This window comes from Lepidochelys kempii, chromosome 7 (genome assembly GCF_965140265.1).
Source record: "Lepidochelys kempii isolate rLepKem1 chromosome 7, rLepKem1.hap2, whole genome shotgun sequence".
Lineage (NCBI taxonomy): Eukaryota > Metazoa > Chordata > Testudines > Cheloniidae > Lepidochelys > Lepidochelys kempii.
In genome coordinates, this window is record NC_133262.1 from 88,642,338 (window position 1) to 88,667,399 (window position 25,062).

Sequence of the window (25,062 nt, forward strand, 5' to 3'; positions counted from 1 at the left end):
TTTTAAAATGATTATACTTAAAAAAATCTATAGATAGGTTCATAAATCTGTTTGGGAGATGTTTTATTATGCTCTTATCACTGGACTGGTCGGGGAATAGGCCACCCCCAGGATCCTTATTGGGTAGGTGTGCGCACTATCTGTCAAAAGAGCCCTTTCCTTTCTCCCCACCAGGACATATTTGGAGATTGTGATACATCTGGGGCTGGGCAGAGTGTAACAGTGTTTCAATTATCCTAGCCACTCTAACCCCACATGGCCAAAGGGGGTGGGAATATGTTTGAGAGAGCTGATGGGCTCCAGTGAATAGCACCCCATTTGTTTAAGAATTTCTAATCTCAAAGCAACCATTCTTTGGGCTGAAAGCTACTCCACCTCATCTGACCTGTTAGCCTGTGGAGCAAGAAAACTGTAGCTTTTACCTCAATATAATTAGATGAGGTAAACCCCAACTGGAGAGTATTAGGATTGACCTTGACTAAGTACATTCAGATAAAAACTAGCTTTGCCTCGTGTCTACTAAAACTTCATCAGGAAATCAGGAAAGCTATCTTCAGTTAACAGTGTCATTCCAGAAACACACCTCTTTTTGCAGTGAAAACTTGAACTTTTCTCTCATCTGTACCCTCACTCCTCTTCCCAGGGAAGAGTGAAGGGATTCACAATTTGGCTGAATCTGAAATTGAATAGTGGAGGTTTGGCTAAGCTAGTGTCTCTAAGGGAGTATCTCCCTCTCTGATTGTTTTAGAGAGTTTTTTAAAAGTCTAGTTTATTGCAATGCAGAATAAAAGCAAATGTTAAAACCTCATTTTTGGCAAAGGAGAACTTTTGTTTAATGGCCATCTCTAATGGCCTCACTCTCTTGTGTGTCCTGATCAAGGGGGGTTAGCATGAGTTTGAGGTGATGTCGTCCTATTGCAGTGGTCACTTTAGAAAGGCTTCAGGGAAGAAATTTTTGGAGAGAGAGAGGTTTGCCCACCAGAAGTGAGGCCAAAAGGAAGAAGACATTCAAATAACAGTGAGAAAATGCAAGCAGAAAGAAGGAAAGTTTGAAATAAATGATGGATGAGGCATCAAGAAGGATGAACTGAGAGCAGAGATGTGAGCAGGCTGGTTTTGCAGAGACCTGTATCAAATGTCTTTGAGGCAAACTTAAATACACAGTGTTTTACATAAAAATGGTGTGGTTGATTTTGTGCTCAAAATAATAAAGGATCTGTTATTCGTTAGAGACTGAGCATCCATCTTCCAACACCTTAATTCAGCTGTCAATCTGAAAAAAATTAACATATACAGTCACATTTTATGTACTATACTGAGCTTCCAGGTTTTTTTTTTTTCTGCCGAAGTAATAAGTAGAAGGAGTTGGTAGTTTTTAGAACCAGCTTTCCCTAATATTCTCTACCCTAGGGAAAGGCCAGTAGTTCACAAGCTATTTTACAGTATACTGTCTGAAGGAAATTGGTATGAAAGCAATTTTTTATGACAAAAGAGGTCATAAGAACATCCCATATATCATCTCTGGACTGATTACCAAAACATATATTGGTTGCCTATTATCATGATATAGCATTGCCATTTGCTATACAAAATCCATTACTGTTTGTTAAGCAGTAAGCATGTGGCTGTGAATTTCTGGAGGAAAGATTTTTTCCCTAGTTTCTGCAGTATATGTTTAGAATAGAATATATTTCCACATAACCACCTACTGTTATATCAAATTGCTATTTTGGCGCTCTTTACAGGAAAGTTGCTCTCTGGAATTGTTTCTGTATTTCAGGGTCTGATGTGACATATCCTCTTAATAAAACATTATCTATTTGGTTTCTGCTTTGGGTATTACTTTGTAACATATGGACACCAGAAAACCAAATTTAAAGATCTTTATCTTGAAGATAGAATTGTCTAATTAGGAATCAGATACTCTGTAATGTCTCCTTTAATGAGAGGTGCAGTAAGTATTCCTATGTAATTTTGCCTGTTTGTTAGGTCAAAAGTGAGATCTATTCAATAAATAAGAATACCTTAATATATGTACTCTTCCTACAAGGTTTTCCCTGAATGAAGTATCATTCATGCCCAGTTCCAGCTTCCCCGTGGGAGTTGGATCAGCCCTCAAAGCACCCTTTAAAAGCTGAACTGTGGCTGAGGCAGCTCGTCTTTATACTGAAGAGATCAAATGATTGTTGTGATCGCAGTCTAGTCCCTTCAGCATAAAACTCAATAAAAATGGTAGTGCCTACTTATAATACCTTACTGCATTTCAGATCTGTCTGTAAAAAGCTGGTACAACTTTTGTCTATACTGTGCCAGTCTCTAATGGACTATATTAATTTCTCCTCTTCATCAAGTTCATTCGTGCAGTGCACATGAGACTTGTAGTCCAGATCTTAATGTAAATTGATCCAAAGTCTGAAGAAATTTTGACGAGGGGTTTGGGGCAGTCCTAAAGTTTGAATCCATATTGAAATTTTCCTAAAGTTCAGAGGGTGTTCAAATGCAGGATTTTGGTTCAATCTCCTTTCTAATTTATTCATATTGTATAGAACAAAATGCAGAGAAAAGGAAGAGAAAAAGAATAAATATACTCTAAGGCCAGAAGTGAGGAGATGTCCAATAGCACCTTTTGAATCAAAAATATCAAGCTGGCAGACTAATGGAATGCACATTGCTAAATTCATGAAGGTCAGCAAATCTGTACTGATTTAATGCGTTATATCTAGAATAAATCAGGGCTGCAGGCTTTGACCTTTGCAGTTATAACATGCAACTGTAATTCATTTTATAGTACCAAATCATTCCTTTTGGAAAGTGGGTTCCTTTTACATTTTCCATTTACACAACTATGTCAGTTTGAGTATAACTCAACAATATGGTTTAAACTGATAGAATCCTTCATCTTATTCTGTGAATTTTTATTCTCTTCACCCTTCCACCTTAAGTCCAAAATGGATTTTTATTTAATACTATAAGAACAAGGAGAGAGAATTGAATTCGCTGTGATCACCATTAAAATCTTCAGAATTTTACCTTTTGCCTGATTAATGGTACTATGGTATTCATGGACTTCTTATAGGGAATCTGATGGGGATGTTAATGACCTGCAAATGACAAGTTTAAAAAGTGTGATGGTGACTGTATTGCCAATTTTTTTTAATAACTTTTGTATGACTTTCTTGAAAGAAACACACACAAGGAAAATGAAATGCACTACTTGTTTGAAAGTTAGCATTGTCAATGACGTTTGTTTTTCAGGGGCCAGAGAATTCAGAGATGTAACAAGCCTATCTAAATAATATCCTTAAGAAATACAAAATGTCACATCATCTTCCCTTAATACACTGACAACTTGCACTCACAGAACTACAAACATAGTAAAATAAATGATGAGATAGGTACAGATTTTATGACCATTTCCAATGTGTAAAGCAGTGACCACAAAGCTTTGTCTAAGTGAGGGCTTCATTAGCAACTTACTGTGTACTAAACAAATAACAGCCACCACTACTGATTAATATTGGTATGTTCTATAGAGGCTACAGGATCCAGCATAAGATTCCGCTTTGTGACTTAAAAACATGGAGCGTTGCATGCTGGAATGGCAGTTTCTTTCGGTTGCATGGCTGTGGTTCAAGATAAATGATCTGGGATCACATTGTAGAAGTCTGTTATGTAATTGATAAATTATGCAGTAATAAGTCACCAGGACCAGATGGTATTCATTTAAGAGTTCTGAAGGAACTCAAATATGAAATTGCAGAATTACTGTGTTACGTAACCTATTGCTTAAATCAACCTCTGCACTAGGTGACTGAAGGATAACTAATGTAACACAATTTTTAAATGGCTCCAGAGGCGATCCTGGCAATTGTAGGCCATAAGCCTATTTTCAGTACCAAGCAAACTGGTGGACTACAGTAAAGAACAGAATTCTCAGACACATAAACAAAAATAATATGCTGGGGAAGAGTCAACATGGCTGTTGTAAAGGGAAGTCATGCCTCACCAATCTATTAGAATTCTTCGAGGGGTTCAACAAGCATGTGGACAAGGGTGATCCAGTGGATACAGTGTACTTGGAGTTTGAGAGTCTTTGACAAGGTCCCTCACCAAAGACTCTTAAGCAAAGTAAGCAGTCATGGGATAAGAGAGAAGGTCCTCTCAGGGATCAGTAACTGGTTAAAAGACAGAAAACAAAGGGTAGGAGTAAATGGTCAGTTTTCACAAGGGAGAGAGATAAATAGTGGAATCCCCCAAGGATCTGTACTGGGACCAGGACTGTTCAATATATTCATACATGATCTAGAAAAGGGGGATAAACAGTGAGGTGACAAAAGTTTGCAAACAATACAAAATTACTTATGATAGTTAAATCCAAAGCTGACTGCCAAGAGTTAAAGTGATCTCACAAAACTGGGTGACTGCGCAAAAAATAGCAGATGAAATTCAATGTTTATAATTGCAAAGTAATGACTTTGGAAAATATAGTCCCAACTAAACATGCAAAATACAAAATGTTTGGGTCTAAATTAGCTGTTACCACTTGAGAGAGAGTTTGGAAACATCATGCATAGTTCTCTGAAAACATCCACTGCATGTGCAGTAGCAGTCAAAAAGCTAACATATTAGGCATCATTAGGAAAAGGATAGAAAATAAGACAGAAGATATTGCAGTGCCACTGTATTAAATCAATGGTATTACCACACCGTGCATACAGTATGCAGTTCCGGTCTCCCCATCTCAAAAAAGATGAATTAGAACTGTAAAGAGAAAGGGGGGAAAATGTTTAGGAAGATGGAACAGCTTCCAAATGAGAAGTTAAACATGGAATGTTGTGAAGGCCAAAAGTATAACTGAGTTCAAAAAATAGTTGGAGCTATCCTCCATGAACTTATCTATCAATGACTATTAGCTAGGATGGTCAGAGACACAACCTAATGATCTAAGTGTCCCTAAACCTCTGGGCAAGTCTACACTAGTGCACTAGGCTCAGCTGCAGCACGTCTGATGAAGACACGCTATGCTGATGGGAGAGTGCTCTCTAGTCATCAAAATTACTCCACTTCCATGAGAGGTGGAAGCTAGGTCAGCGGGAGAACATCTCCAAATATCATAGTGCTGGTGTGGACAGCGCTTAAGTCGATGTAGCTTATGCCGTTCAGTGGGGTCTCCTTTTCACACCCCAAGCAATGTAAATTACATCAAGTTAAGTGGTAGTGTAGACCGGCCCTCTGTCAGAAACTGGGTTGGATCACTTGATATTGCCTTGTTCAGTTCATTCCCTCTGAAATGTCTGGCAAGGCCATTGTGGGAAGACAGAATAGTGGGCTAGATGAACTGTTTGTCTGACCCAGTATGGGTATTTTTGTATTCTAACGTGGGTAGAGGTCCAACCTAACTGCAAAAAAACCGTACAACTCTGAAGAAAAAATGTCACCCTTTCTGATGCCTCATTTTGGAATCAATGTTGTTAATAAAGTAACACTGTATGAACCATACCCTTGTCCTTAGGCTTAGCTGCTCGTAGCTCCTCATCTAGAGGACTATCCCAATCTCCCTTGTATTCAGAGTAGAGTTAAATGATCTATACTTTCTTCATTGACTGCCAGATTTTTAAAAGTATGTAGGCACCTAAAGATGCAGATAGCCTCCTAGATGCCTAGCTCCCACTATATGCATGTAGGACTTTTGAAAATCCAGTTTGGTGCCTATTTGCATCTTTAAGCACCTAAATACATTTAAAAATCTGGCCTTGAATCAGCTTTAAAAAGAAAGAAAGAAAGAAAAACTGAGATTCTTGTGTAAACTCTTGACTCCAGGAGCTAGAATCCTAGCCCCTCTGTTGATCTGAATCAGAATCTTTCCACCCTTTTATAATGTGGTCTGCACTTATTTACAAGTTCTGCCTTAGTTACCTTTTGCTTGCTGACTCTTTTCTTTCCAATTTTATGTTCTTGTTCTCACACAGTTGAAGGGGGTGGCTTTGGACAGCTATAATTTGTTTTCCAGCTAGTAATTGTTTCCCTCTGCTGAGTGTGTCTGGCTCTTGAAGTCAAGTCCAAATCTGAGAAAGTCGCTCTCTTATAGAGTACCATGAAATTACTTACCTCATCATAGCTGTCCCAGCTCAGTGCTATGCTGACAAATCCTGCATTTTATCGAGTGCTTAACCCTCTCCTTGCTAGCCCTTTATGGGCATATACATCTCATCATCGGTGTCATTTCCTCCTCTTTTTTCCAGGGAGCTCTGCAGCTTTTTACCATTCTGACTGTGTGTAGATAAGTAAGAGAGCATTCGCCATCATATAGTGACCCTCAGACCAAACACTAGAATGAAGATCTCCTTGAAACAATACATCTAACTTATTGTGAAAATCAAATATCTTTTCAATGACTGATCTCAAATATTTTATTTTAATAAATAAATAGTCACATTTCACCATAAAATATCTGAAGTCTTTTGATTATTTTCTCTATTTCTTTATAGCCTGTTTAACAAAATAGGCAAGAATCCTGAAAAATACTGTTCTTAATAGTAAAACAGTAAAATATCCAACTTGGTTTAGGCATTTAGCTCTAATTTTATACAACTTCATCCAAGTTTCTGGGACAATTGTTTCCCTAATTTTTTTTAAGTTTGCTCTTGTAAAAGAGATTTAAGGCAATGAGTCTTGGGTGCAAAGCATAAGGTAATGAACTCCATGGAGAATGATGTAAGAAAGCAATTAATAGGAACTGAGGGGGACGTCAACTCTCTTATTCACAACTTCTATAGCATGGGTAGTATTTTTACAGCCTAGGACACTGGCAGGCAAATCAAGTTGGTAGCAAAAAAATATATAGTTATGGTTTAAGTATATATAATGCAGATTGGCATTAAGAAAAATATACAGTACACACTGTTCTCCGAAACAAGACTTTGCAAAGAAATGGGTTTTATTCCAGAGCTTAATTGTTAGCTCTGAAAATACTGATTACAGAAATCTAAACTTCCTAAATAACAAGTTTTAAAAATCAAACCAAGGATACAGGAGAAACAATGCAAGTTGGAAGATATTAATTATTGTTGTGTGATGTTAACTATGTAATGTGGCTATTATATTCTGCATTTATTACAGAAATGTTTATTTTTTAATAAACTCTGTGGGACAAATCCTTTCCTCTTTTTGCTTGCATGCAAAGTCTGAAAAGCAATAAAACTGTCATTGTGTTGGGCCCTATGTTCCGAGGAGAATTACTTTCTGGCCCCTCAGCTTTGTCTTAACAGCAGCATGGCTGGGGAGTTGTGGCGGTGAAACAGTGACTAAAACTCCATCTAATGAGCGTGTTGGGGCACTCGCTACTACTACAGCTAACGGTGAGCTAGAGTGCCGCTCTGATGCTCTCTTTCCTGAACAGGGAATTCTGTTCCCCTGACTCCAGGTGGTATCCTCTGGACATATCCTGTTTTCTAGAGTTTTGCAAGAGAGCAGGAATTGGTCCAATAATGCAGTTAGTGGTGATTAATTTCTAATCAGAAATAATATTCTGTTTCTATTTACAGCCCAAATTAGGGGTTTGGTTTATTTATTTTGGTTTTGTTTCTAGTATGTCTAACTCCGAACATTAAGGATGACATTCTGACTCCACTGAACTCAATGGGAGTTCTGCAATTGACTTCAACAGGGCCAGGAATTCACCCTAACTGCTCAACTACTGTTGGAAAACAGTATTTTCAAAACCAATGTATGGGGTATAAAATTGTCCCTAGCAAAACATGGTGAAACATTGTCATTGCTTTTGTACCACAGTAGCAAGAACTCTGTTGAGTTTCAGAATATCTGTTTAGAGTATTAAAATCTTTTTTCTTATATATGTTTATTAAAGCTATAAATATTCTGTTTTACGTGCATATATATCATTTATCTTGCATTGTACTTTCAACATTTTCATGAAATGCATTGTACAATAAATTGATATTTAATTTTTTTAATTGTCATCTTTGTTTACGCTTCCCCAATCTGAAGAGGGAGGCAATTGTTTATTTTCTCTTTTGTCCTCTCTTATCCTTTCTTCTTTTCTCTTTCTTTCCAAAGCTTGTTGGCCCTTAACTCAAAAGTATGTCAACAAAGAGATTACTGTATTGATGCATGGAAGTTATCTAAGTCAACCCCATCTATGGTTTTAATCCTCTTTCAGGGAAATAACATGATCTAAACCAGAGACTGGAAGTATTGGGCCTATAACTTATCCCCATATTTTCTTTGAACTGTTAGGCACAAAATGTTGTGAGAGAGGGAATAGCAGCCTCTCTCTCTCTCATTTTTTTCAGTAGTTTCCAAGTGTTTTTGAAGTATGTATATTCTTTTTGTTTTTGTTGTAGTTAACGCCAGTTGGAACCACAATCTTCACAGGATTCTCTGGGAACAGTGGTGCCATGGACATAGACGATGGTCCCAATGGCCAGATAGAGTATGTCATCCAGTACAATCCTAATGACCCGGTAAGTGAAGTTCTTTTCAGCACACGCCCACTGTACAAAACTAGCATGTATGTTCTTTTTTTTTTTTTTTTTTTAAAAAGAGAGCTTAGTTTACCTTTCCTGCTATCTGTCTCTTACAGTAAAGACCATTAATAATTTTTTCTTATTTTGGGTCATTTAGTTAGTAACCCTCCCTGGCAGTTGCTTAACTCACAGTGGTCACTCTTATTTGTCATACATTTTCAATCCACAATGAGTAATTTAATTCATCTATCTATCGATAGATGAATATATAAATAATAAAATTGTGACAAAGCTCTGTCCTTGTCTCTGTGGGTCCCACATTTCCTGGTGGATTTCGCTCAGAGGCTCACTGTGACCTTCCACGTAGTCCTTCTCTCTCTAGAGTCAAGGGTCACAGCCTACTGAGCCATTTTCATCATAAGTCAGCGAGGGAGGCGAGGAGAAGCTATCCTCCCTTGCCGTCTCTGTTGTCTCCTAGTCTCAGTGATTCATCGGGGGTAAAGGGAGAAGCCCGGGCCCACCCTCTACTCCAGGCACCAGCCCAGGGACCCTAATAGTATCAGCTATGGTAGCTGAATTTTTAGAAACAGGACGCATACAATTCCTTGGGCTACTTCCCTACAGCAGTCCCCACTTCCTCAGGCTCCACTTCACCCTTACCTCAGGGCCTCCTTCCTTGTGGCTGATATGGTGTATACTGCTCAGCCCCTCTAACAGCATAACTTCTTCCTACAGCTCCTGACATGCACACCCACCTGCCTAACTGGGAGGCTTTCAACTAATTTCAGCCAGCCCCTGCTTGGATTCAGGTGTCCCAATCAACCTAGCTGTCCTCCCTGCCTTCTGGAAAGATCTTATTTGGCCCCAGGTGTTTTAATTGACCTGGAGCAGCTGCCATTTGCTTATTCTGGTAACAGGGATTTGTTTAGCCTGTGGCTACTATCTCTGTCTCCCATTACTTTACTATAGTCCTCTCATTTGGAGGGAGGTGGGAGGCTGCTGTTGCTGCTGCTAGGCCCTAGGCTCTCAGCTCTGCTCCTGCTCCAGCTACTCCCCTGGCTGGGCCAGACAACCCCCCTGCTACCTGGATGCTGGACCCCCCCCCCCTTCCCAGTTGTTGCTGTTCCTGCTGCAGCCCCTTGAGGGGAGCAGCTGGCCCACTCCGCAGAGGGGGGGAGTGAGGGGCTGTTGCTGTGGACACCATCACCATCTGTGAGAGGTCCTTCCTGCCTGGCCACCAGACTGCCTGCTGGAGCTCCTGTTGCTGCCTGGGAGCTGCTGGAGCCTTGAGGAGGAGGAAGAAGGGGACCATCTTCTGCTGGGGGAGCATGCAGAGCCTCTGCAGACCACTGTGGAGGGGGCCTTCAAGGACTGAGTAACTTTCAATCTGTGCTCTTGTGGTGGTGGTCTTGACTGTGTTTGTGGGAACACAGGGGGTGTGGTGTGGAGCCTGCCCCTGGTCCATCTGTGTCCCCCCATAGTCCCCACCACCACCATTGCTGCCCCCTCCATCACCCCCACTGGCTGCTTACCATCTGCCTCAGCTCCTGCCTCAAGGAGTCAGCTGCTTGCTTGGCTTGCCACACCCTGTTTCCACTATTTGGACCTGAAGCAGCAGCCAGCAACCATTGACTTTTTTTGCAAGCACACGTGGGCACAAGTGCCTCCCCCTTGGACTGACACCCCCCTTTTCCTGCAGCAGTTTCTCCCTTTCCCTTTGTAGCCCTTTGCCCCCCTCTTTTGCCCCAGCCCCTCAGCAGCTTCAGTTTGTTTCCGTGCCCCACGCTTTTCCCTCTGCAGTGTTGTTTGTCCCACCCAGCCTCTGAAGCTAGCCCCTTGGTTTCCTTGTCCTACCTCCAGCTTGGTTGTCCCCCCCGCCCCTTGCTGGGGTCCCCTGCCCTGATGAGCCCCTTGTTTCATGCGCCCATGCCCCCTTCCCATGTGCTTGTGCCCCTCCCCTTTTTTGTTTGAACCCCTGTGTCACTGCACTCCTCCAATGCTATTATAACCTCCCCCTCCCCTAGTGTAGCTAGAGGAGCCAGAATCCCATCCTGTTTTGGTGACTGAACCTCCCCAAGTCCTTGATAGCCCCACCATCCAGCCCTCCCCTCCCGGTGCCCTCCTCCCCTGCCTGCAGCCTAGCGGGGAGGAGTGGTCACCCTGTTTTCCCCTTTGATACCCTCCCTCCGGTGTTTGTCCTCCATCTGCGCTTGTTATGGTGGGGGATAAGGTGGGTGGGAACCCTCAAGCAGCCCCCACTGCCCCTCCTCCATCTGCCCCCCCATCGTCCCCTGTGGCTCCCACATCGACCGCCACTGCCAAACCACCTGCTACCGCCCCCGCTGTGGTACCGGCAGTGGTGCGTACAGAGATAGACTCCATTGCTGCCATGTCCGTTGCCCCCTCCGACTCGGGGGGGGGGCCCCAGCCAGCGGGAAAGGCCAGGGAAAAAAGAATGGTAAGGACCCTGCCAAAAAGGCAAAGCCCTCCACAGTAGGTGCTGCCCCCTCTTCTGCAGCCCCACCAGCGGCTGTGGCATCCCTCCCCTTTGCTCCCTCCACCAGCTCTGCAGGTGCCCCTCTCTCGCCCCCCCACCCGCCGCTATGTCACCTCCCCTGGTGACCACCTCCGCTTCCATCTCTGGTGGCCGGGTCCCCTTCCCTACCTTGACCAGAAATCACGGTGTCCGTTGCCTCCTGGTGCCCGCCTCGTCCCTACGTGGACGGGCGTTGGAGACCTACGTGCAGGCATTGGTGAGGGTGGTGGGGCCCATGGCCATCGTGGTGGCCTCCAAAATGTACAGGAAGGTAGTTGTCTTCCTGGCGCTGGAGGCCGTCGCCCAGAAGGCGGTAGTAAAGGGCTTGGGGGGGGGGTGTTCATCCCCTTGGAGCTGCTGGAAGAACTGGGCATCCGACTGGTCCTGACCTCTGTCCCTCCCTTCCTTCCCAGTGCTGCCCTGGTACCCACCCTCTCTGCCCTGGGGAAACCCCTCTCTGTTGTTAGCCCTCTCCCGCTGGGCTACAAAGACCCCTTCTACCAGGACCTCCTCCGGACCTGGAAACTGGTTTCGGCTGCCGAGAGGGTGGATCTCCTCGTGGAGCCCCTGCTACACAACCCCCAGCTCCATGTGCAGGTGGCGGAGTCCCCCTCGGTGCGCCAGAGGTTGATCCTGGCAGAAGTCACCAGAATCGGAGACCAGCTGGATCCCCTGAAGCACTCACTCAGCGCATGGGGCTCTCCAGGCCTGATACGCCCTAGTGCGTACTTCAGGAAGTCAGGGCCGCTTTACCGCCCACTGCTCGCGTTTTCCTCGATTGGGTCCTACGAGAGGGCATGCCCCGTCCACCCACACCCCAGGCCCTCCAGACCTTTTCATCGGGCCCCTGTCCCGTGGACCTACCTGGCCATCCCACCTGTTAGGGGGCTTTTTCCTTCACCCACTTACTTCCCTGGTCCTTCTCGCATGAACAGAGAGCAACAATACCCGAAGTCCAAAGGTGCAAACAATTCGATGTTTATTGGGGTGAACTTCCAGCAAGAATGATTCCCGTTTCCTTCCTTAGTGTCCCCCTTCCCAGCTCTGACACCACAGAGCCTTACCTGTGTCCCTGTTCCCATTTCCTGCCCTTAGCCAAACATGATTCCAATTTCCTTACCCCCTTTCCCTGTTCCCATTTCCCCTACCCACACACCCACCCCCTTCCTGATTGACTGCAGACTATATAGTAAAACTTGAGTTCTGCTTAGATATACCTTAGCCAATCATTTTCCTGAAATTTAACTAATCAATCCTAACGTATTGTAACATGATTATGTAACCAATTATATCCCACCACCTTAATTAGTTTACACCCAGCAAAATTAATTATACAGCAGACAGGAACAATCACAAAACCAGACAGAGATTATACAGACAAACAATAGCAAAGTGGGAACTATAGTGACAAAACAATACAGAAGTGAAGATTTCACATCCCAGCTATTGATAAGTGAGTTCTTGCCAGACAGGATGCTATCAAACTAAGTTTCCTTTTACATTTTCTAGGCACTTCCCTTTCTCTGGCGGTGATAGGCACTATCAGGACAGGATTGTATTCCTAACAGCCCAATAGCACCTTATTTCAATGTGACTAGTTTGGAATGTGAGGATGTGACCGGTCGCTTCCCAGCTTATGGCTGCCTCTGCTGCTTATCCAAAGGCCTTAGCCTAAGAACAGGGCCTCAGTCACAGTAAGAGAAGGACCTTACACCAGCAGACAGTAATTTTGATTTTCTTTTATACGTCTATAACTAGCCAAGTGATAAGAATACACCTAAATTCTTCGAGTACGGGCCTTTACCGACAGGCCTGAATATCTATATCCTAACACCACCCCTTTATCGTGAACTGGCTGCACGACTTGCAGCCGGTTCAGTTCCAGACCGCACCAAGAAAACATCTGTGCACACTTGTGCTCCACACTCTTCATGCCCTCACCCTCGTGTCCACCCTGACACAAAGTGTCGGGACCTCTTGCCACCTCTGGAGGGTGAGGAGCCCCGTTGGGCCAGCCTATGTTCCATCCTGGTCCCGCCAGGGACATCAGCTGGTGGCTCCTTCATGGAGCCGTGAGCATGGGCATGTACTTGGCGTAGTTCACTCCCCTCCTGGACACCTACCCCTTTTGTGGCATGAGGTAGACCCTGGCTCACATGTACCTGGTGTGCGCCAGTTTGCAGCCCCTGTTCCGGCTCCTTTTAGATCTGTTCTTACTTTTTGGTTGCACTTTTCCCCTCACCTGTTCAGATACGCACTCCATATCCATGGCCCCACAAAGTCGCGGTACCTCCTTGTCAACCTCCTCCTAGCCCTGGCCAAAATGGTCATCTACAAAACCAGGGAGAGGAGGTTGGCCGATGGGGTTTCCTGCAACTGTTGGGCCTATTTACACTCCTCAGTCCGTTCATACATCCGGGCAGAGTTCCTCTGGGCAACATCCGCTGGGTCCTTTGACACCTTTGAGGGCAGTGAGCGCTGTCCAGGGTTCTCTGCTCTGTGTCCCTGTCTGGTTCCCTTTGTTTTGCCCCGTGATCTCACTCCCATTCCTGTTTTATCATTAGTTTTCCCCCATATTTATTTGGAATCCGGACCTGTGGATCATCCCCTTAGGCTGTGGGGAGGTCCTTTAGTAGTGGGCAGGCAGAAGCCCGCTCACCTCCTGGATCCCAACAGGATTACTTCACTGTAGCCATCTGGCCTTGCCTCGTCTCACATAAACCTAAATATAATTGTGTTGATAGAAAAAAATATTAGGGTGTACTGTAAGTAATTTTATCAATTTTCCTTTTAAAGACGCCTCCCCAAAATTAATTTATTCTGGTGGGGAATAAAAAAAGAACATTTAAAATTGTTTCTTAGTTGTGAATCAAAGTATTAGTCCTGATAATCCAATTTTAGTCCGCTACCCCACACTGCGAGATGATGGCAGATAATCTTATTGAATACAGCCTGCAGTCCATTTGAGAGCATGCGTTCATGATTTAATGCTCTACTTTGATGTTTCAAATTCTCAGAAGAAAATTATTTTTGTTTCCTTTTGCAACTTCATTTTAAACACCCTGATGCAGTTCTGCTCTGTTACACTAGTATCAAGGAAGAGCAAGTCCACTGATTTACAGCAAACTGGATCTTAAAAGTAGTTGTATTTGTGCTATTATCAAGTACTACTAAGCTCTTTTTCCCTTTCCCCTGTTTACTTAAAGCATAGTGTCTCTTCCATTATCAGCCCCATGATTCCTATAACTATGTGCTTTAAGTGTAATTTTTGTTCTTCCTTACAAAGGGTTTGTAAAAGTGCATTAAACAGACATGAGGATTCGACTGGTGTGCGAGCTAGCTGGCATAGAGCCAGCCTAGACAGCTCTGAGCACGGCAAGTTCTGGGGGTTGGGGGTAGGACATTGTCCATTCATCATCTTTCAGGAAATGCTAAATTAATGTACCAGCATTTGTTTGCTTTGATGTGGAGGGTGGGGAAGGCCAGAAAGATTTTTCACTGTGGGTGGGAAAATGACTAGGACCATCTTCTTTTGGCTCCTTGTTATAAAGAGATTGCCTCACTGCACTCCAATTTCCAGCTGGCATAATAATATTTTTAGGGGGTGTTACATCACAGCTGTAATTTAGAGCACTCCTTACCCCTTTGCATCTATTGAAGCCCTGCAAAGGGGCCATATCTAGGATCAGGATCTGGTCCTCTTCTTTCAGTAAAAGCTGATCTGGAGTATTCTGATATTTGCAAATCCCTTTCTCTAACTTCTTCATATTGTTTAAATTTGGGCTCTCAATTAATCACAGTTAATGCATGCGATTAATACAAAACAAATTAAATTTTTAAAAAGTCATGATTAATCACAGTTTTAATCACACTGTTAATAATAGAATACTAATTTAAATTTATTATAAATATTTTTGGACGTTTTTCTACATTTTCAAATATTGATTTCAATTACAACACAGAATACAAAGTATACAGTGCTCACTTTATATTATTATTTTTATTACAAATATTTGCACTATCAAAAAGATAAATAAAAGAAGTGGTGTTTTTCAATTCACCTCATAAAAGTCCACTCAGCCCCACTTCTTGTTCTGCCAATTACTAAGACAAACAAGTTTGTTTACATTTACAGAAGATAATGCTGCCTGTGTCTTATTTATAATGTCACCTGAAAGTGAGAACATGTGTTCACTTGGCACGGTTGTAGCCAGCATTGCACGGTATTTATGTGCAGGATATGCTAAACATTCGTGCCCTTTCATGCTTCGACTTGTAAGCTCTAACGTTTTACATTGTTTTGTTTCTGAGTGCAATTATGTAAAAAATAATAATTCTACATTTGTAAGTTGCACTTTCAAGATAACGATATTGCACTACAGTACTTCTATGGGAATACGTTTTTTTTCCTTCAAGAAAATGGTGCAAAATTATCCCACTGAAAATATTAATAAATTAAGTGATTTTTACACATGGTAAACATTTTCATCTACTTCCCCCATGGTGATCATTATTTTACCTTGAAGGAAAAAATAATAAAAGGAGAAAGTTGCTGTTATAGCACATTAGTACATTGTACGAATTATTGCTGAAAGGTCTTTCTATCACATGAGGGCTTGTTTTTCCAATGCCTTGCACTTTTTGCATTGAATCACTGTGTAAAAAGTTACTTTAAAAACAAAATTGTTGTTATACGTGTCTCCTGGAATATAATGCACCACAGTAATATGGGGAAGGATGCTTTGTGTTTAAGATTTTAAAAGATCTTTCTCCATATGACTCCATTTTACCTGCAATGTATTTTAGTTTCTTTGATCGTATGTGTGCTCTGTTTGGAAGGATCCCACAACAATGTGGCCAAAATCTAATAAGTATAACTCAGAGCTGTCAGCAGTCCATTGTATTGCAATTAATTAATCAATCATCTTGAAAAAAAATCTGCCATTGGGTATAGTTCAGTGAAGATGTCTGCTCAACGTACTGCTACTATTTGGTGACTGAAAGCTTGATGATTGTATTGTAAAAGAAACCTGCTCTGCCTGATTTGGAGCAAAGACTTGAACCTGGGTCTCCTACATCCCAGGCAAGTGCGCTAACCACCAGGACCCAGAATCTACCTCTGGCCCAGTGAATACTCATTGAATAAATATGTAATTATTTATACAAACTGGAACAGCTCCAACAGGAGAGAGTGAGAAAGAGACGCACTGACTTTGTAGCCTAATTTTAGGGTGCTTGTCTCGGTGTGGGAGACCCAGGTTCAAGTCCTTGCTTCAAATCAGGCAGAGCAGGTACATGATTGTGGATCTTCCATATTCCAGGCAAATACCTAAACAACTGGGGTAGACAGCAAGACCCACACCACATTCTTTCCTGACAAAATCTCCTGCAAAAAGTTTGTTTTGACAAATAGGCATTTTCTTGCCAAAGAACAATTAGAAAATTCCTGACTAGCTATGTTACTCAGTGTATTTAGTAAGGAGCCATCATCTTGCACAAACTTAGGTTGCATGGTAGATCTCTAAATATTATTTTAGTCTAAAAGTAGAGCACCATGGAGGAAAAGGATGGAGAATTCTGTTTCAGGGGAAAATCTGCTATCATAATCACAATTACTGGACTAACTCCACGTCTGGTTTCTTCCCTCTCTCAGGCCTCAAGCCAGTGTCTCCCTCAGGGTGGAATCACATGATTCTACCACTCTCAAATTGGATCTTGGATTGTAGTCCTCAAGTGTTAACCATAATTACCTCAGCAGGCCTAACTTAGGTTCAATATCTGCAGTTTTGTTCCCTCCAAGAGCTATGATCAGAGATACTCTACTTGATGACTTTCTGATGGGTATTGTTTGGTTCTAAATAAAGAATTTCAAACAAAACAGATCTTAAGACAATAGAGTGTCTATATGCATGTTTATCTTTCCCTGGGACATACAGTCCCTGGAAACCAGGGAAAGCTGCAATTACTTTCAGGCACTCCCTCAGGATCTGTCTTTCTCTTCCTTGTCAGACTGTTCTTTGTAGGAACAGTTCACTTGCGCCTATCCTCTCTCGCTCTCCAGAGACTGTTTTTAACTGTTTAGTTTCTATTTGATCTTTGTGTTCCCAGATTTTGCAAAATCACTATTTAACTTTAGGCAGGAACCTGGAAGTCATCTTCACTGCTGATAACTCAGCCATTGTCTTGGAATTGCCCCCCAAGTTTCCTGGGAGACTGCTTATCTAGAGCCTTTGTGTTGCTACAGTGACCCAGCTAGCCTAGGCACTGCTAACTGTGAGGAGAGGCAGAGGCAATACAAGAAAAATGGGATAATTTTAAATTTTTAGAACATTATGAGGAAAAATATCTAAAAATTATACCCTGGAGGATAAATAATGTAGAATCTACCAAGTACTTAATACCTATAGTAATAAACTATAAGTTACCAACGTATTAACTTTTGTAAGCTTGTACATGCTACTCTTCCTTGCTCTGTACAGATTATACCAAATGCATTGTTAAAAGAACAAGAGATTACTCAACAGTATACCATGTCACTTCAGGAAGAAAGGGTGTAAGGCCAGCTCCACTGTTGCTGTCCTGTTCTTTGCTTCTCTTTGGCTTGAATTACTCCTCAGATTTGATATTTCTGTGGCTGTACCTCTTTTTATAGAGTTTATCCATGTAACAATCTTGGGGTTCATTAAATAACAAACCAGGGAATGAGAAAGTAATAAAACAAACTGAAGAGCATTCTGAACTGTTGCACACAGCCATGCAGTGTTCCCAACCACTCCAGGGCACATTTCCCAATTCCTATGTTCATAATATTGTCCCTTATGAGGGAGTGTCTCTAAATTATAATCTTCTACAAACATCTCTCTGCATCTTCCCTCTTAAAGCAAAACAAATTAACTCTTTTATAGATATATATAAATAGCTAATAACTATCTAATAACACATGCATTAAATTTTCAACCCATGTAGTATATTTCCAAAAACCCAATGTGTCAACTGCCTGGAGAGGAAAGGTTACCAGCACATCACTCTTGAGTGAGTCTTTACCACTCATTTTCCTCAAATCCCTCTTCTCCAGGCAGGTTAGCAAGTCTCTATGAGTCTTTCAGGATGTTTAATCTCCTGCTCTGATCTTCTCAGTATCAACTTTTCATTAGAGTCTGAGTTGTTCTCTTGTTCCTTGGCACTTTCTCTTTTTTATGTTGATGAAGGATCAGTCCAAAATGCCAGAGTCCACATCTACTATCACTGTGTTCAAACTTTCTGTGATTATTCATAGATCCCTTTTATTACATCTAACTGTGTCCCCATGGTTTGTCTGGTCTATTGGATTCAGATGTTCTTTAATAGTAGCCCTTTGGCCCCAAGTCTTAGAGGTGTGATTCCTCGAGCACACTATCACCTGGATTAAGAGATGGGAGATCATGGTCCCTTTAGTCAAAATAATATTTCGGTGTCCACTTTTGATTGTATTTTATCTTCCATATGGTTTCATTGTTCAGCAAGTTATCTGTAACTGGAAAATTAGATGTGATCCTTCTTCCTATTAACAGCCATTCTTCAGGGATGTACTTTGGTAAATCAGTAACACTTTATACAAATCACTCCCACTGTCAAAAGTTTTTTTTCATAAGGTTCTTTACGGTCTGTATAGACCTTTCCACAAGTCCGTTTGATTGGCAGTAATTTGGACTTAATGTTTTGTGATGAAAATTGAAATCTATGGCATATTGACTAAAATCTGCACTAGAAAATTGCAGCCCATTATGGCTAAAACCTTCATCTGGAATTCCATGCCTGGAGAAGATTCCCTTCATGCCAGGTATCACTGACTTACTATTAGTACTGTGCAGTGTGCAGTTCTCTGGATACAGAGAATAATAGTCCTTTGATTACCAGGTAAATAAATCAGTGCCTGCCTTCTCATAAGGCTTTCATAGAACTGGATGAGATCTTAGTGGTTCTGCCTGTTGGTATGGCTTGTATTTCAACCATGAAAAGCAGTTTTACCACATTAGTAATGTTGTAATGCAGGGGTGGGCAAACTTTTTGGCCCCGAGGGCCACATCAGGGGGCAAAACTGTATGGAGGGCCAGGTAGGGAAGGCTGGGCCTCCCCAAACAGCCTGGACCCTGCCCCCATCTGCCCCCTCCCACTTCCCAGCCCCTGACTGCCCCCCTCAGAACCTCTGACCCATCCAACCCCCCACCCCGCTTCTTGTCCCCTGACCACCCCCTCCTGGGACCCCACCCCCTAACTAACCCTCCCGCTCCCTGACTCCCCACCCGACCCCTAGCCACACCTCAACCCCCTGATGGGCCCCCAGGACCCCAATCAACCCTCCCCAACCCCTATCCACGCCCCTGCCCCCTGACAGGCCCCCCCCCGGGACTCCCATGCCTATCCAACTGCTCCCTGTCCCCTAACTGCCCTCCCCCAGGACCCACTCCCCCTTATCCATCTCCCACCCTCACCCCCTTACCATGCAGCTCTGAGTAGAGGGAACTCGCAGCCCCGCCGCAGCCAGCCACACTTCCCTCCCCGGCCGGGAGCTCAAGGGCCAGGCAGGACAGTCCCGCGGGCCATAGTTTGCCCACTTCTGTTGTAATTGATCCACGGCCAATACAGCACCTCTCATGATCGTTGTTTGCACTTCACAATTCCTAAATGATCCTTGTGGATCTTCTATTACTTTTTTTTTTTTGGAGGCTCATTGGAATTACAGTCTTATCTCCTTTGAAAATCACCCCATCTATCACAGTAAATTCATGTCTCAAGTTCCAGTAGCCTCTTATAGTTGAACAATGACTGCTCATTTCTTTAGGAAACCCTTTAATTATCACTTCATTAAAGATTCCCAATGATTCATCTTTCTCCATTTCCTCTCTTATTTGTTGCAGTTTCCTGTTAGCGATGGGAATTGCCTTTACAATAATAGGCATAGGCTTGCATCTCTGTCTCTAAAGTCTTCTATGGTTTTGTGGCAGCCACTGCTCTAAAAAATGCATAGGCAGTGAACATGAATTTTATGGGTGTGTAGATCACAATCAAAACATACTTTTGCAGCTTTATCGTTATTGTTTGAATTGTGAAGGCACAATCTTTTAGCAGTTTGCTAAATAACGTCATCAGGGCCTGGTGGTCCGTTTCAGCTTCCACTGTCTGTCCATAAATATACTGATTGAATCTCTCACAGGCAAACAATATTCCTAAAATCTCCTTCTCAATCTGTGCGTACCTGCTTTCTGCCTCAGTCAATTATTTGGATGCATATGCCAGTAGTTGCCAATAGTCCTCATGCTTCTGTAAAATCACTGCACCTAACTCAGATGGTAAAGCATCTGCTGAAATTTTAATTGGTTTTCCTGGTGCATAGAACTTCAACACTAGTTCTTGTATCTGTAATTTTAAACCTTCCCAGGATTCCTCCTGTTCTGCATCCCGATACCATTCATTTTTATTCTCTAGGTGTTTTCTCAAAGCCACTGCTTGGGTAGGTAGATTAGGTATGCATTTTTCAAGATAATTAACAATTCCCAGGAGCCATTGGACATCTTTCTTTGACTGGGGATGTGGCATCATTTCAGTGGCTGAAATCTTCCTCTTATCAGGTTTTACGCCTTTGTTGGAAATAATGTCCCAATAAAAGTCAGTTCTGTAACCCCTAAAACCCATTTCTCCCTATTTAGCTGAGTTTTTCATCTCTAGTTGTGTCCAGGACTTCCTGAATTCTACAATCATGCTTCCCTTTTGTTGAGCCCAAGATGATGAAGTCATCCATTGAGGTATCAACACTATTAATATGTTCATATGTATGGTTTTGTGGTACACTTCTAGTGTGAAGCTATGCTGAAGGGTAAGCATAAGAATCTGTATCTTCCAAATGGGGTATTAAATGTACACATTTTTGAACTTTCTTCAATTAATTTAAGCTGCCAAAAACCATAAACTGTATCCAATTTACTGTAATATTGAGCCATTTTCAAGTTGAGACATTGCTTCTCTGGTTGGTAGTTTGAAATGTTCTCTTTTTATAGCCTTGTTGAGGTCTCTGGGATCTAAGCATATGTGTAGCTAGCCATTACTTTTCTCCACAATGACAAGGGAGCTCACTCAATTTTTTGCATTACTTGCATTGCTTCCATCCTTGCAAGCTCAGCCTTGAGTTTATCATGAAGTGCAAATGGCCTTTCTGTATGGACAGATAACTAGAGGGACCTGCTTGTTTATCCAGATTATATGTGCACCCTGCAAGCAACCCAACCCTTGAAACAGGTAATGATGTTCCCGAAAGAGTGCCTCATAGCCAGGTTCAATATGATCTTGTAGTGAGGGCACCCGTTTTATCAGATTGACTTTTTCACATGCAGCTAGGCCTCCAATTGGTGTCATCTCCTTTGGCACTACAGCGAAAGCGAGCTGTACACGGTGTTTTTATGGTTGTTGCTAGCAATGCACCTCCCCTTCACTGGTATATTTGTTCCAGAATATCCCGTTACTTTTATTGATGTTGGTCCCAGTTTGGGTCTTATTTTTAGTCTTTCATGATCTTTTTTTTTTCTTCAGACAGAATAGTAACCTGAGCTCCTGTGTCCAGTTTCGGAGGAATAATTTTTCCATTCACTGTCATAGGCAGTATCCAGTCCCTCTTATCAAACTTGCTTGTTCCCAGTATGTCAATGAAAAACTCCTCAACCAGGTTGTGTTTAACTGAATACACTTGACTTTTCTGCATTTGGGATCTGCAGCATTTTGTAAAATGATTATTTTTCCCACATCTATGACAGAGTTTTCCAAAGGCAACACACTGTTTGGGGCCATGCTGTGATCCACAGCTTCCACATGACCGTACCCCGTCTTTACCCAGCCATGGTTTTAATAGTGAGTGGTTCCACTCTTTGATTTGATCAATTCTGGCTATATTCTTTTGTACTTAGTACTTACATAACCCATTCTGATGAATTCAGCTCTTTGCCTTATGCTTTCACAGTTTCTGCTGCCTTGCATATTTAGAGACCTTTTTTCTAAAGTTAAATCTCCTTCACAGAGCAGTCTCTCTCCTAATACATTCTTTAATGCCACAAATGATTCTTTCTCTGACCAGAGACTCTATCAGTTCACCGAAGTCACAGGTTTTACTGACTTTCCTTAATTCTGAGACATATTGCTCTATGGTGTCATCAGTTTTTTTGCATGAAGGTAAAATCTCTCTCTCAAAGGTTTCATTCCTTTTTGGCATGCAATGCTCCTCAAATTTAGTCAGTATTTTATTTCATGCTTTCACCTTCTTCAAACTTAAAGTTGTTGTAAATATTCAGTGCTTCCTCCCCAACAACATGGAAAAAAAATAATGATTTCCCTTTATCATTTTTCTCCTTTTCTCTGAGGTTGCTAAATACAATTTAAATCTCTGTCTGAATGTTTTCCAGTTCTCTGCGACATTGCCTGACAATTTCAGACTGGATGGAGGTTGCAACACATCTGTTCCTGTTTTTTCCCCCCTTCTTTAGCTAGTCAAGCTACTGTTGTGCTCACCAAATGCATGCAAAAGCAGCTGTGCCTGACACTCCACATGCTTCTCTGGTGCCTCCCTTTGTCTCTGCTTTCAGTTGCAAACACAGGAGTTAACTTCAAAATGACTACAGTTTCCTTCTCATTCAGCACTTCTGACACCATGTAATGATCTTGGGGTTCATTAAACACAAACCAGTGAATGAGAAAGGAATAAAACTTTATTAAAAACAAACTGGAGAGCTTCTCTGGTGAACTGCTTCACACAACCATGCAGTGTTTCCAACCCCCGCCTCCAGGACACATCTCCCAATTCCTGTCTTCATAATACTATCCCTTATGAGGAAGCATCTCTTAATTATAATCTTCTACAAACATATCTCTGCAATCCACAAATGGTTGTTTGTTTGTTTTTAACCTAGTGGTCCTCACTTGTCCATTAGGCACCTTTGAATTGTATTGTGTCAGTAGGTGTTCAAATACACATTTTCTCTCTTTTCACTTACTGTAGGTCCTTTGTGTTTGAGCTTCTTGTTTACTACTCTTAGGATCTGTTTTAATCTAACAGTTTTTTGATTAATTCTCTTTTTCACCAGTTATATTTTTTCCTTGATTCATATTCTCTCTCTCTCTCTCTCTGCTACATCTGGAGATTTTATTTCCCTCTACTTCCTTTCTGTAATAGTGTTTGCTCGCATACCCAGTTCTATTTTTTTCTGCTTCTCCTGATCTGAAACCTTTCCTCCTTGTCCCTTCCCAGTCTCCTGCTTTTTGTCTCCTCTTCTTTAATTTTATCCTCTCACCTCCTACCCTAGCTCCAATTCATCCACTAGCTCAGCATCTAGATCCTTCTCCTTCCCTCCTCATTCTCTAAGAGCTTTTTCCAGCTGCCCCCCGTGGGTGGATTATGAGCTTCTTCCTCATCTTGAGCTGCCCTCTTCGTGGCTGTCTCTCATCCCAGGACAGCATTCTATGCTTGTGCATCACAGCTGCAGCAGGTGCTAGTACCAGGGTCAGGGTTACTACCTTCCTCTCCACTTCGTCTTTCCACTTGTATTTTTCAAAAACCCCATACTTATCTAGACCAGTACATTTATGCAGGAAAGACTAATAATTCAATAACTAATAACTCATTTGCTATATAGTTCTCACTGGCCAGGTCATAAAATTATTTCAGATCAATATTCTTAGATTTTTACATAGCAGCTTCTTATCCACCAGTCATGTGATGGGAATAAGAAAATAATCCACCCTGTGCCAACACCAACACTGCACAACTGGTTAGGTTCACCATCCCCTGAAGTAGCCCATGTTGATCATTGTTGAAGGAGAAGTATTAATTAGAGATAACAATAGTCTGCTCTACTAGATACACTGCTCTGTCGTTAGTAAAGTCAGAGTGATAATGTATGTGGATATTCCATAGATTCCCTCCTGCTCTGTAAAAATATAGATGTTAATTTATATTTTCTGTATTGTAAATGCTATAACCTGATGAAAAGCATGTCTGCTCATTTGTTCTTTACAGCAGTCTCAAAGGTGGACTAAGGATGCAATGTGTGGTTTCCATTAGCTTCTACTTCAGCTCAAAAAGATGGTGAAAAGATTAAAGCAGCATTCATGGGATGCTGATTTCTAGAGTGGAGTTCAGTAGGCCACAGCAATTTTGAAGCATTTGCCCACAGGCAGGCTCTATTCATTTTGTAATATATTAGAATCCCTATAATTTTTTAGAGAATAGAAATAGGAAAAATGGGTAATAATTTCTCTGAAAAATACATCTTATGTCTGATTTTTGTGTCAAGAACATTAATTGTGGACAGTATACAAAAACAAAACACACAGGAAAGCACCGTCTGTCGCTTTCAGACTGTTGAAGCCATTTATCTGTAAGTATTATGCTACATTTTAGACCCCATGAAAAACCTTCCAATTCAACTGCAGACCATTAAATTTTGAGTTCTGAAAGTAACAGCAAAAATAAATGCATATTCCAAGTGAAAAAACCCTGAGAATTACATAGTTAGTACTAAAACTTTGTTGTTTGTTTTTTCTTTTACCTTGATTCTTTCTAATAAAGTTCTGTTTCTTTTAGAATCTGATTGTGTTCTTTTTTAGTGTCCTAAAAAAAAGCCAAGGTTGGTCTATGCTCATCTTGTTTATTCTCAAGCCTCCCCAGGAAAGGGGGAGTGCGGACTTGGGGGGATATAAGCAGGGAGTAGGAACTCCAAGTGGTCCTCTCTCTGAGTTTGTCTAAATCACTTGATGGTGGCAGCGTTACCTAATCCAAGGTACAAGGGAGAATTTGTGCCTTAGGGAGTTTTTAACCTAAGCTGGTAGAAATAAGCTTAGGGGGTCTTTCATGTGGGTCTCCACGTCTGAGTTCAGAGTGGGGAGGGAACCCTGACATGGTGGCAGAGTGGTGGGGTCATTTTGAACCAGAAGCACAAACCTGAGGAGTTTTTTTTTCTTCTTTTAGCTGCTTGGGGAAAGCAGGGGCAGAGAACAGCTGGAGTTTTTTGGGTTTTATTT

At 42.0% G+C, this 25,062-nt stretch overlaps 1 protein-coding gene across 11 annotated transcripts in view; it reads left to right on the forward strand.

Annotated features, from left to right (window-relative positions):
- The window catches only part of PCDH15 (protocadherin related 15), a 1,355,521-nt gene that overhangs the window by 883,911 nt on the left and 446,548 nt on the right, over nt 1-25,062 (forward strand). For all 11 annotated transcript variants that reach the window (XM_073353680.1, XM_073353679.1, XM_073353682.1 and 8 more), the window contains one exon: nt 8,364-8,483. In XM_073353680.1, coding sequence (XP_073209781.1) covers nt 8,364-8,483 — 120 coding nt within the window. The remainder of the gene's footprint in view (nt 1-8,363; nt 8,484-25,062) is intronic.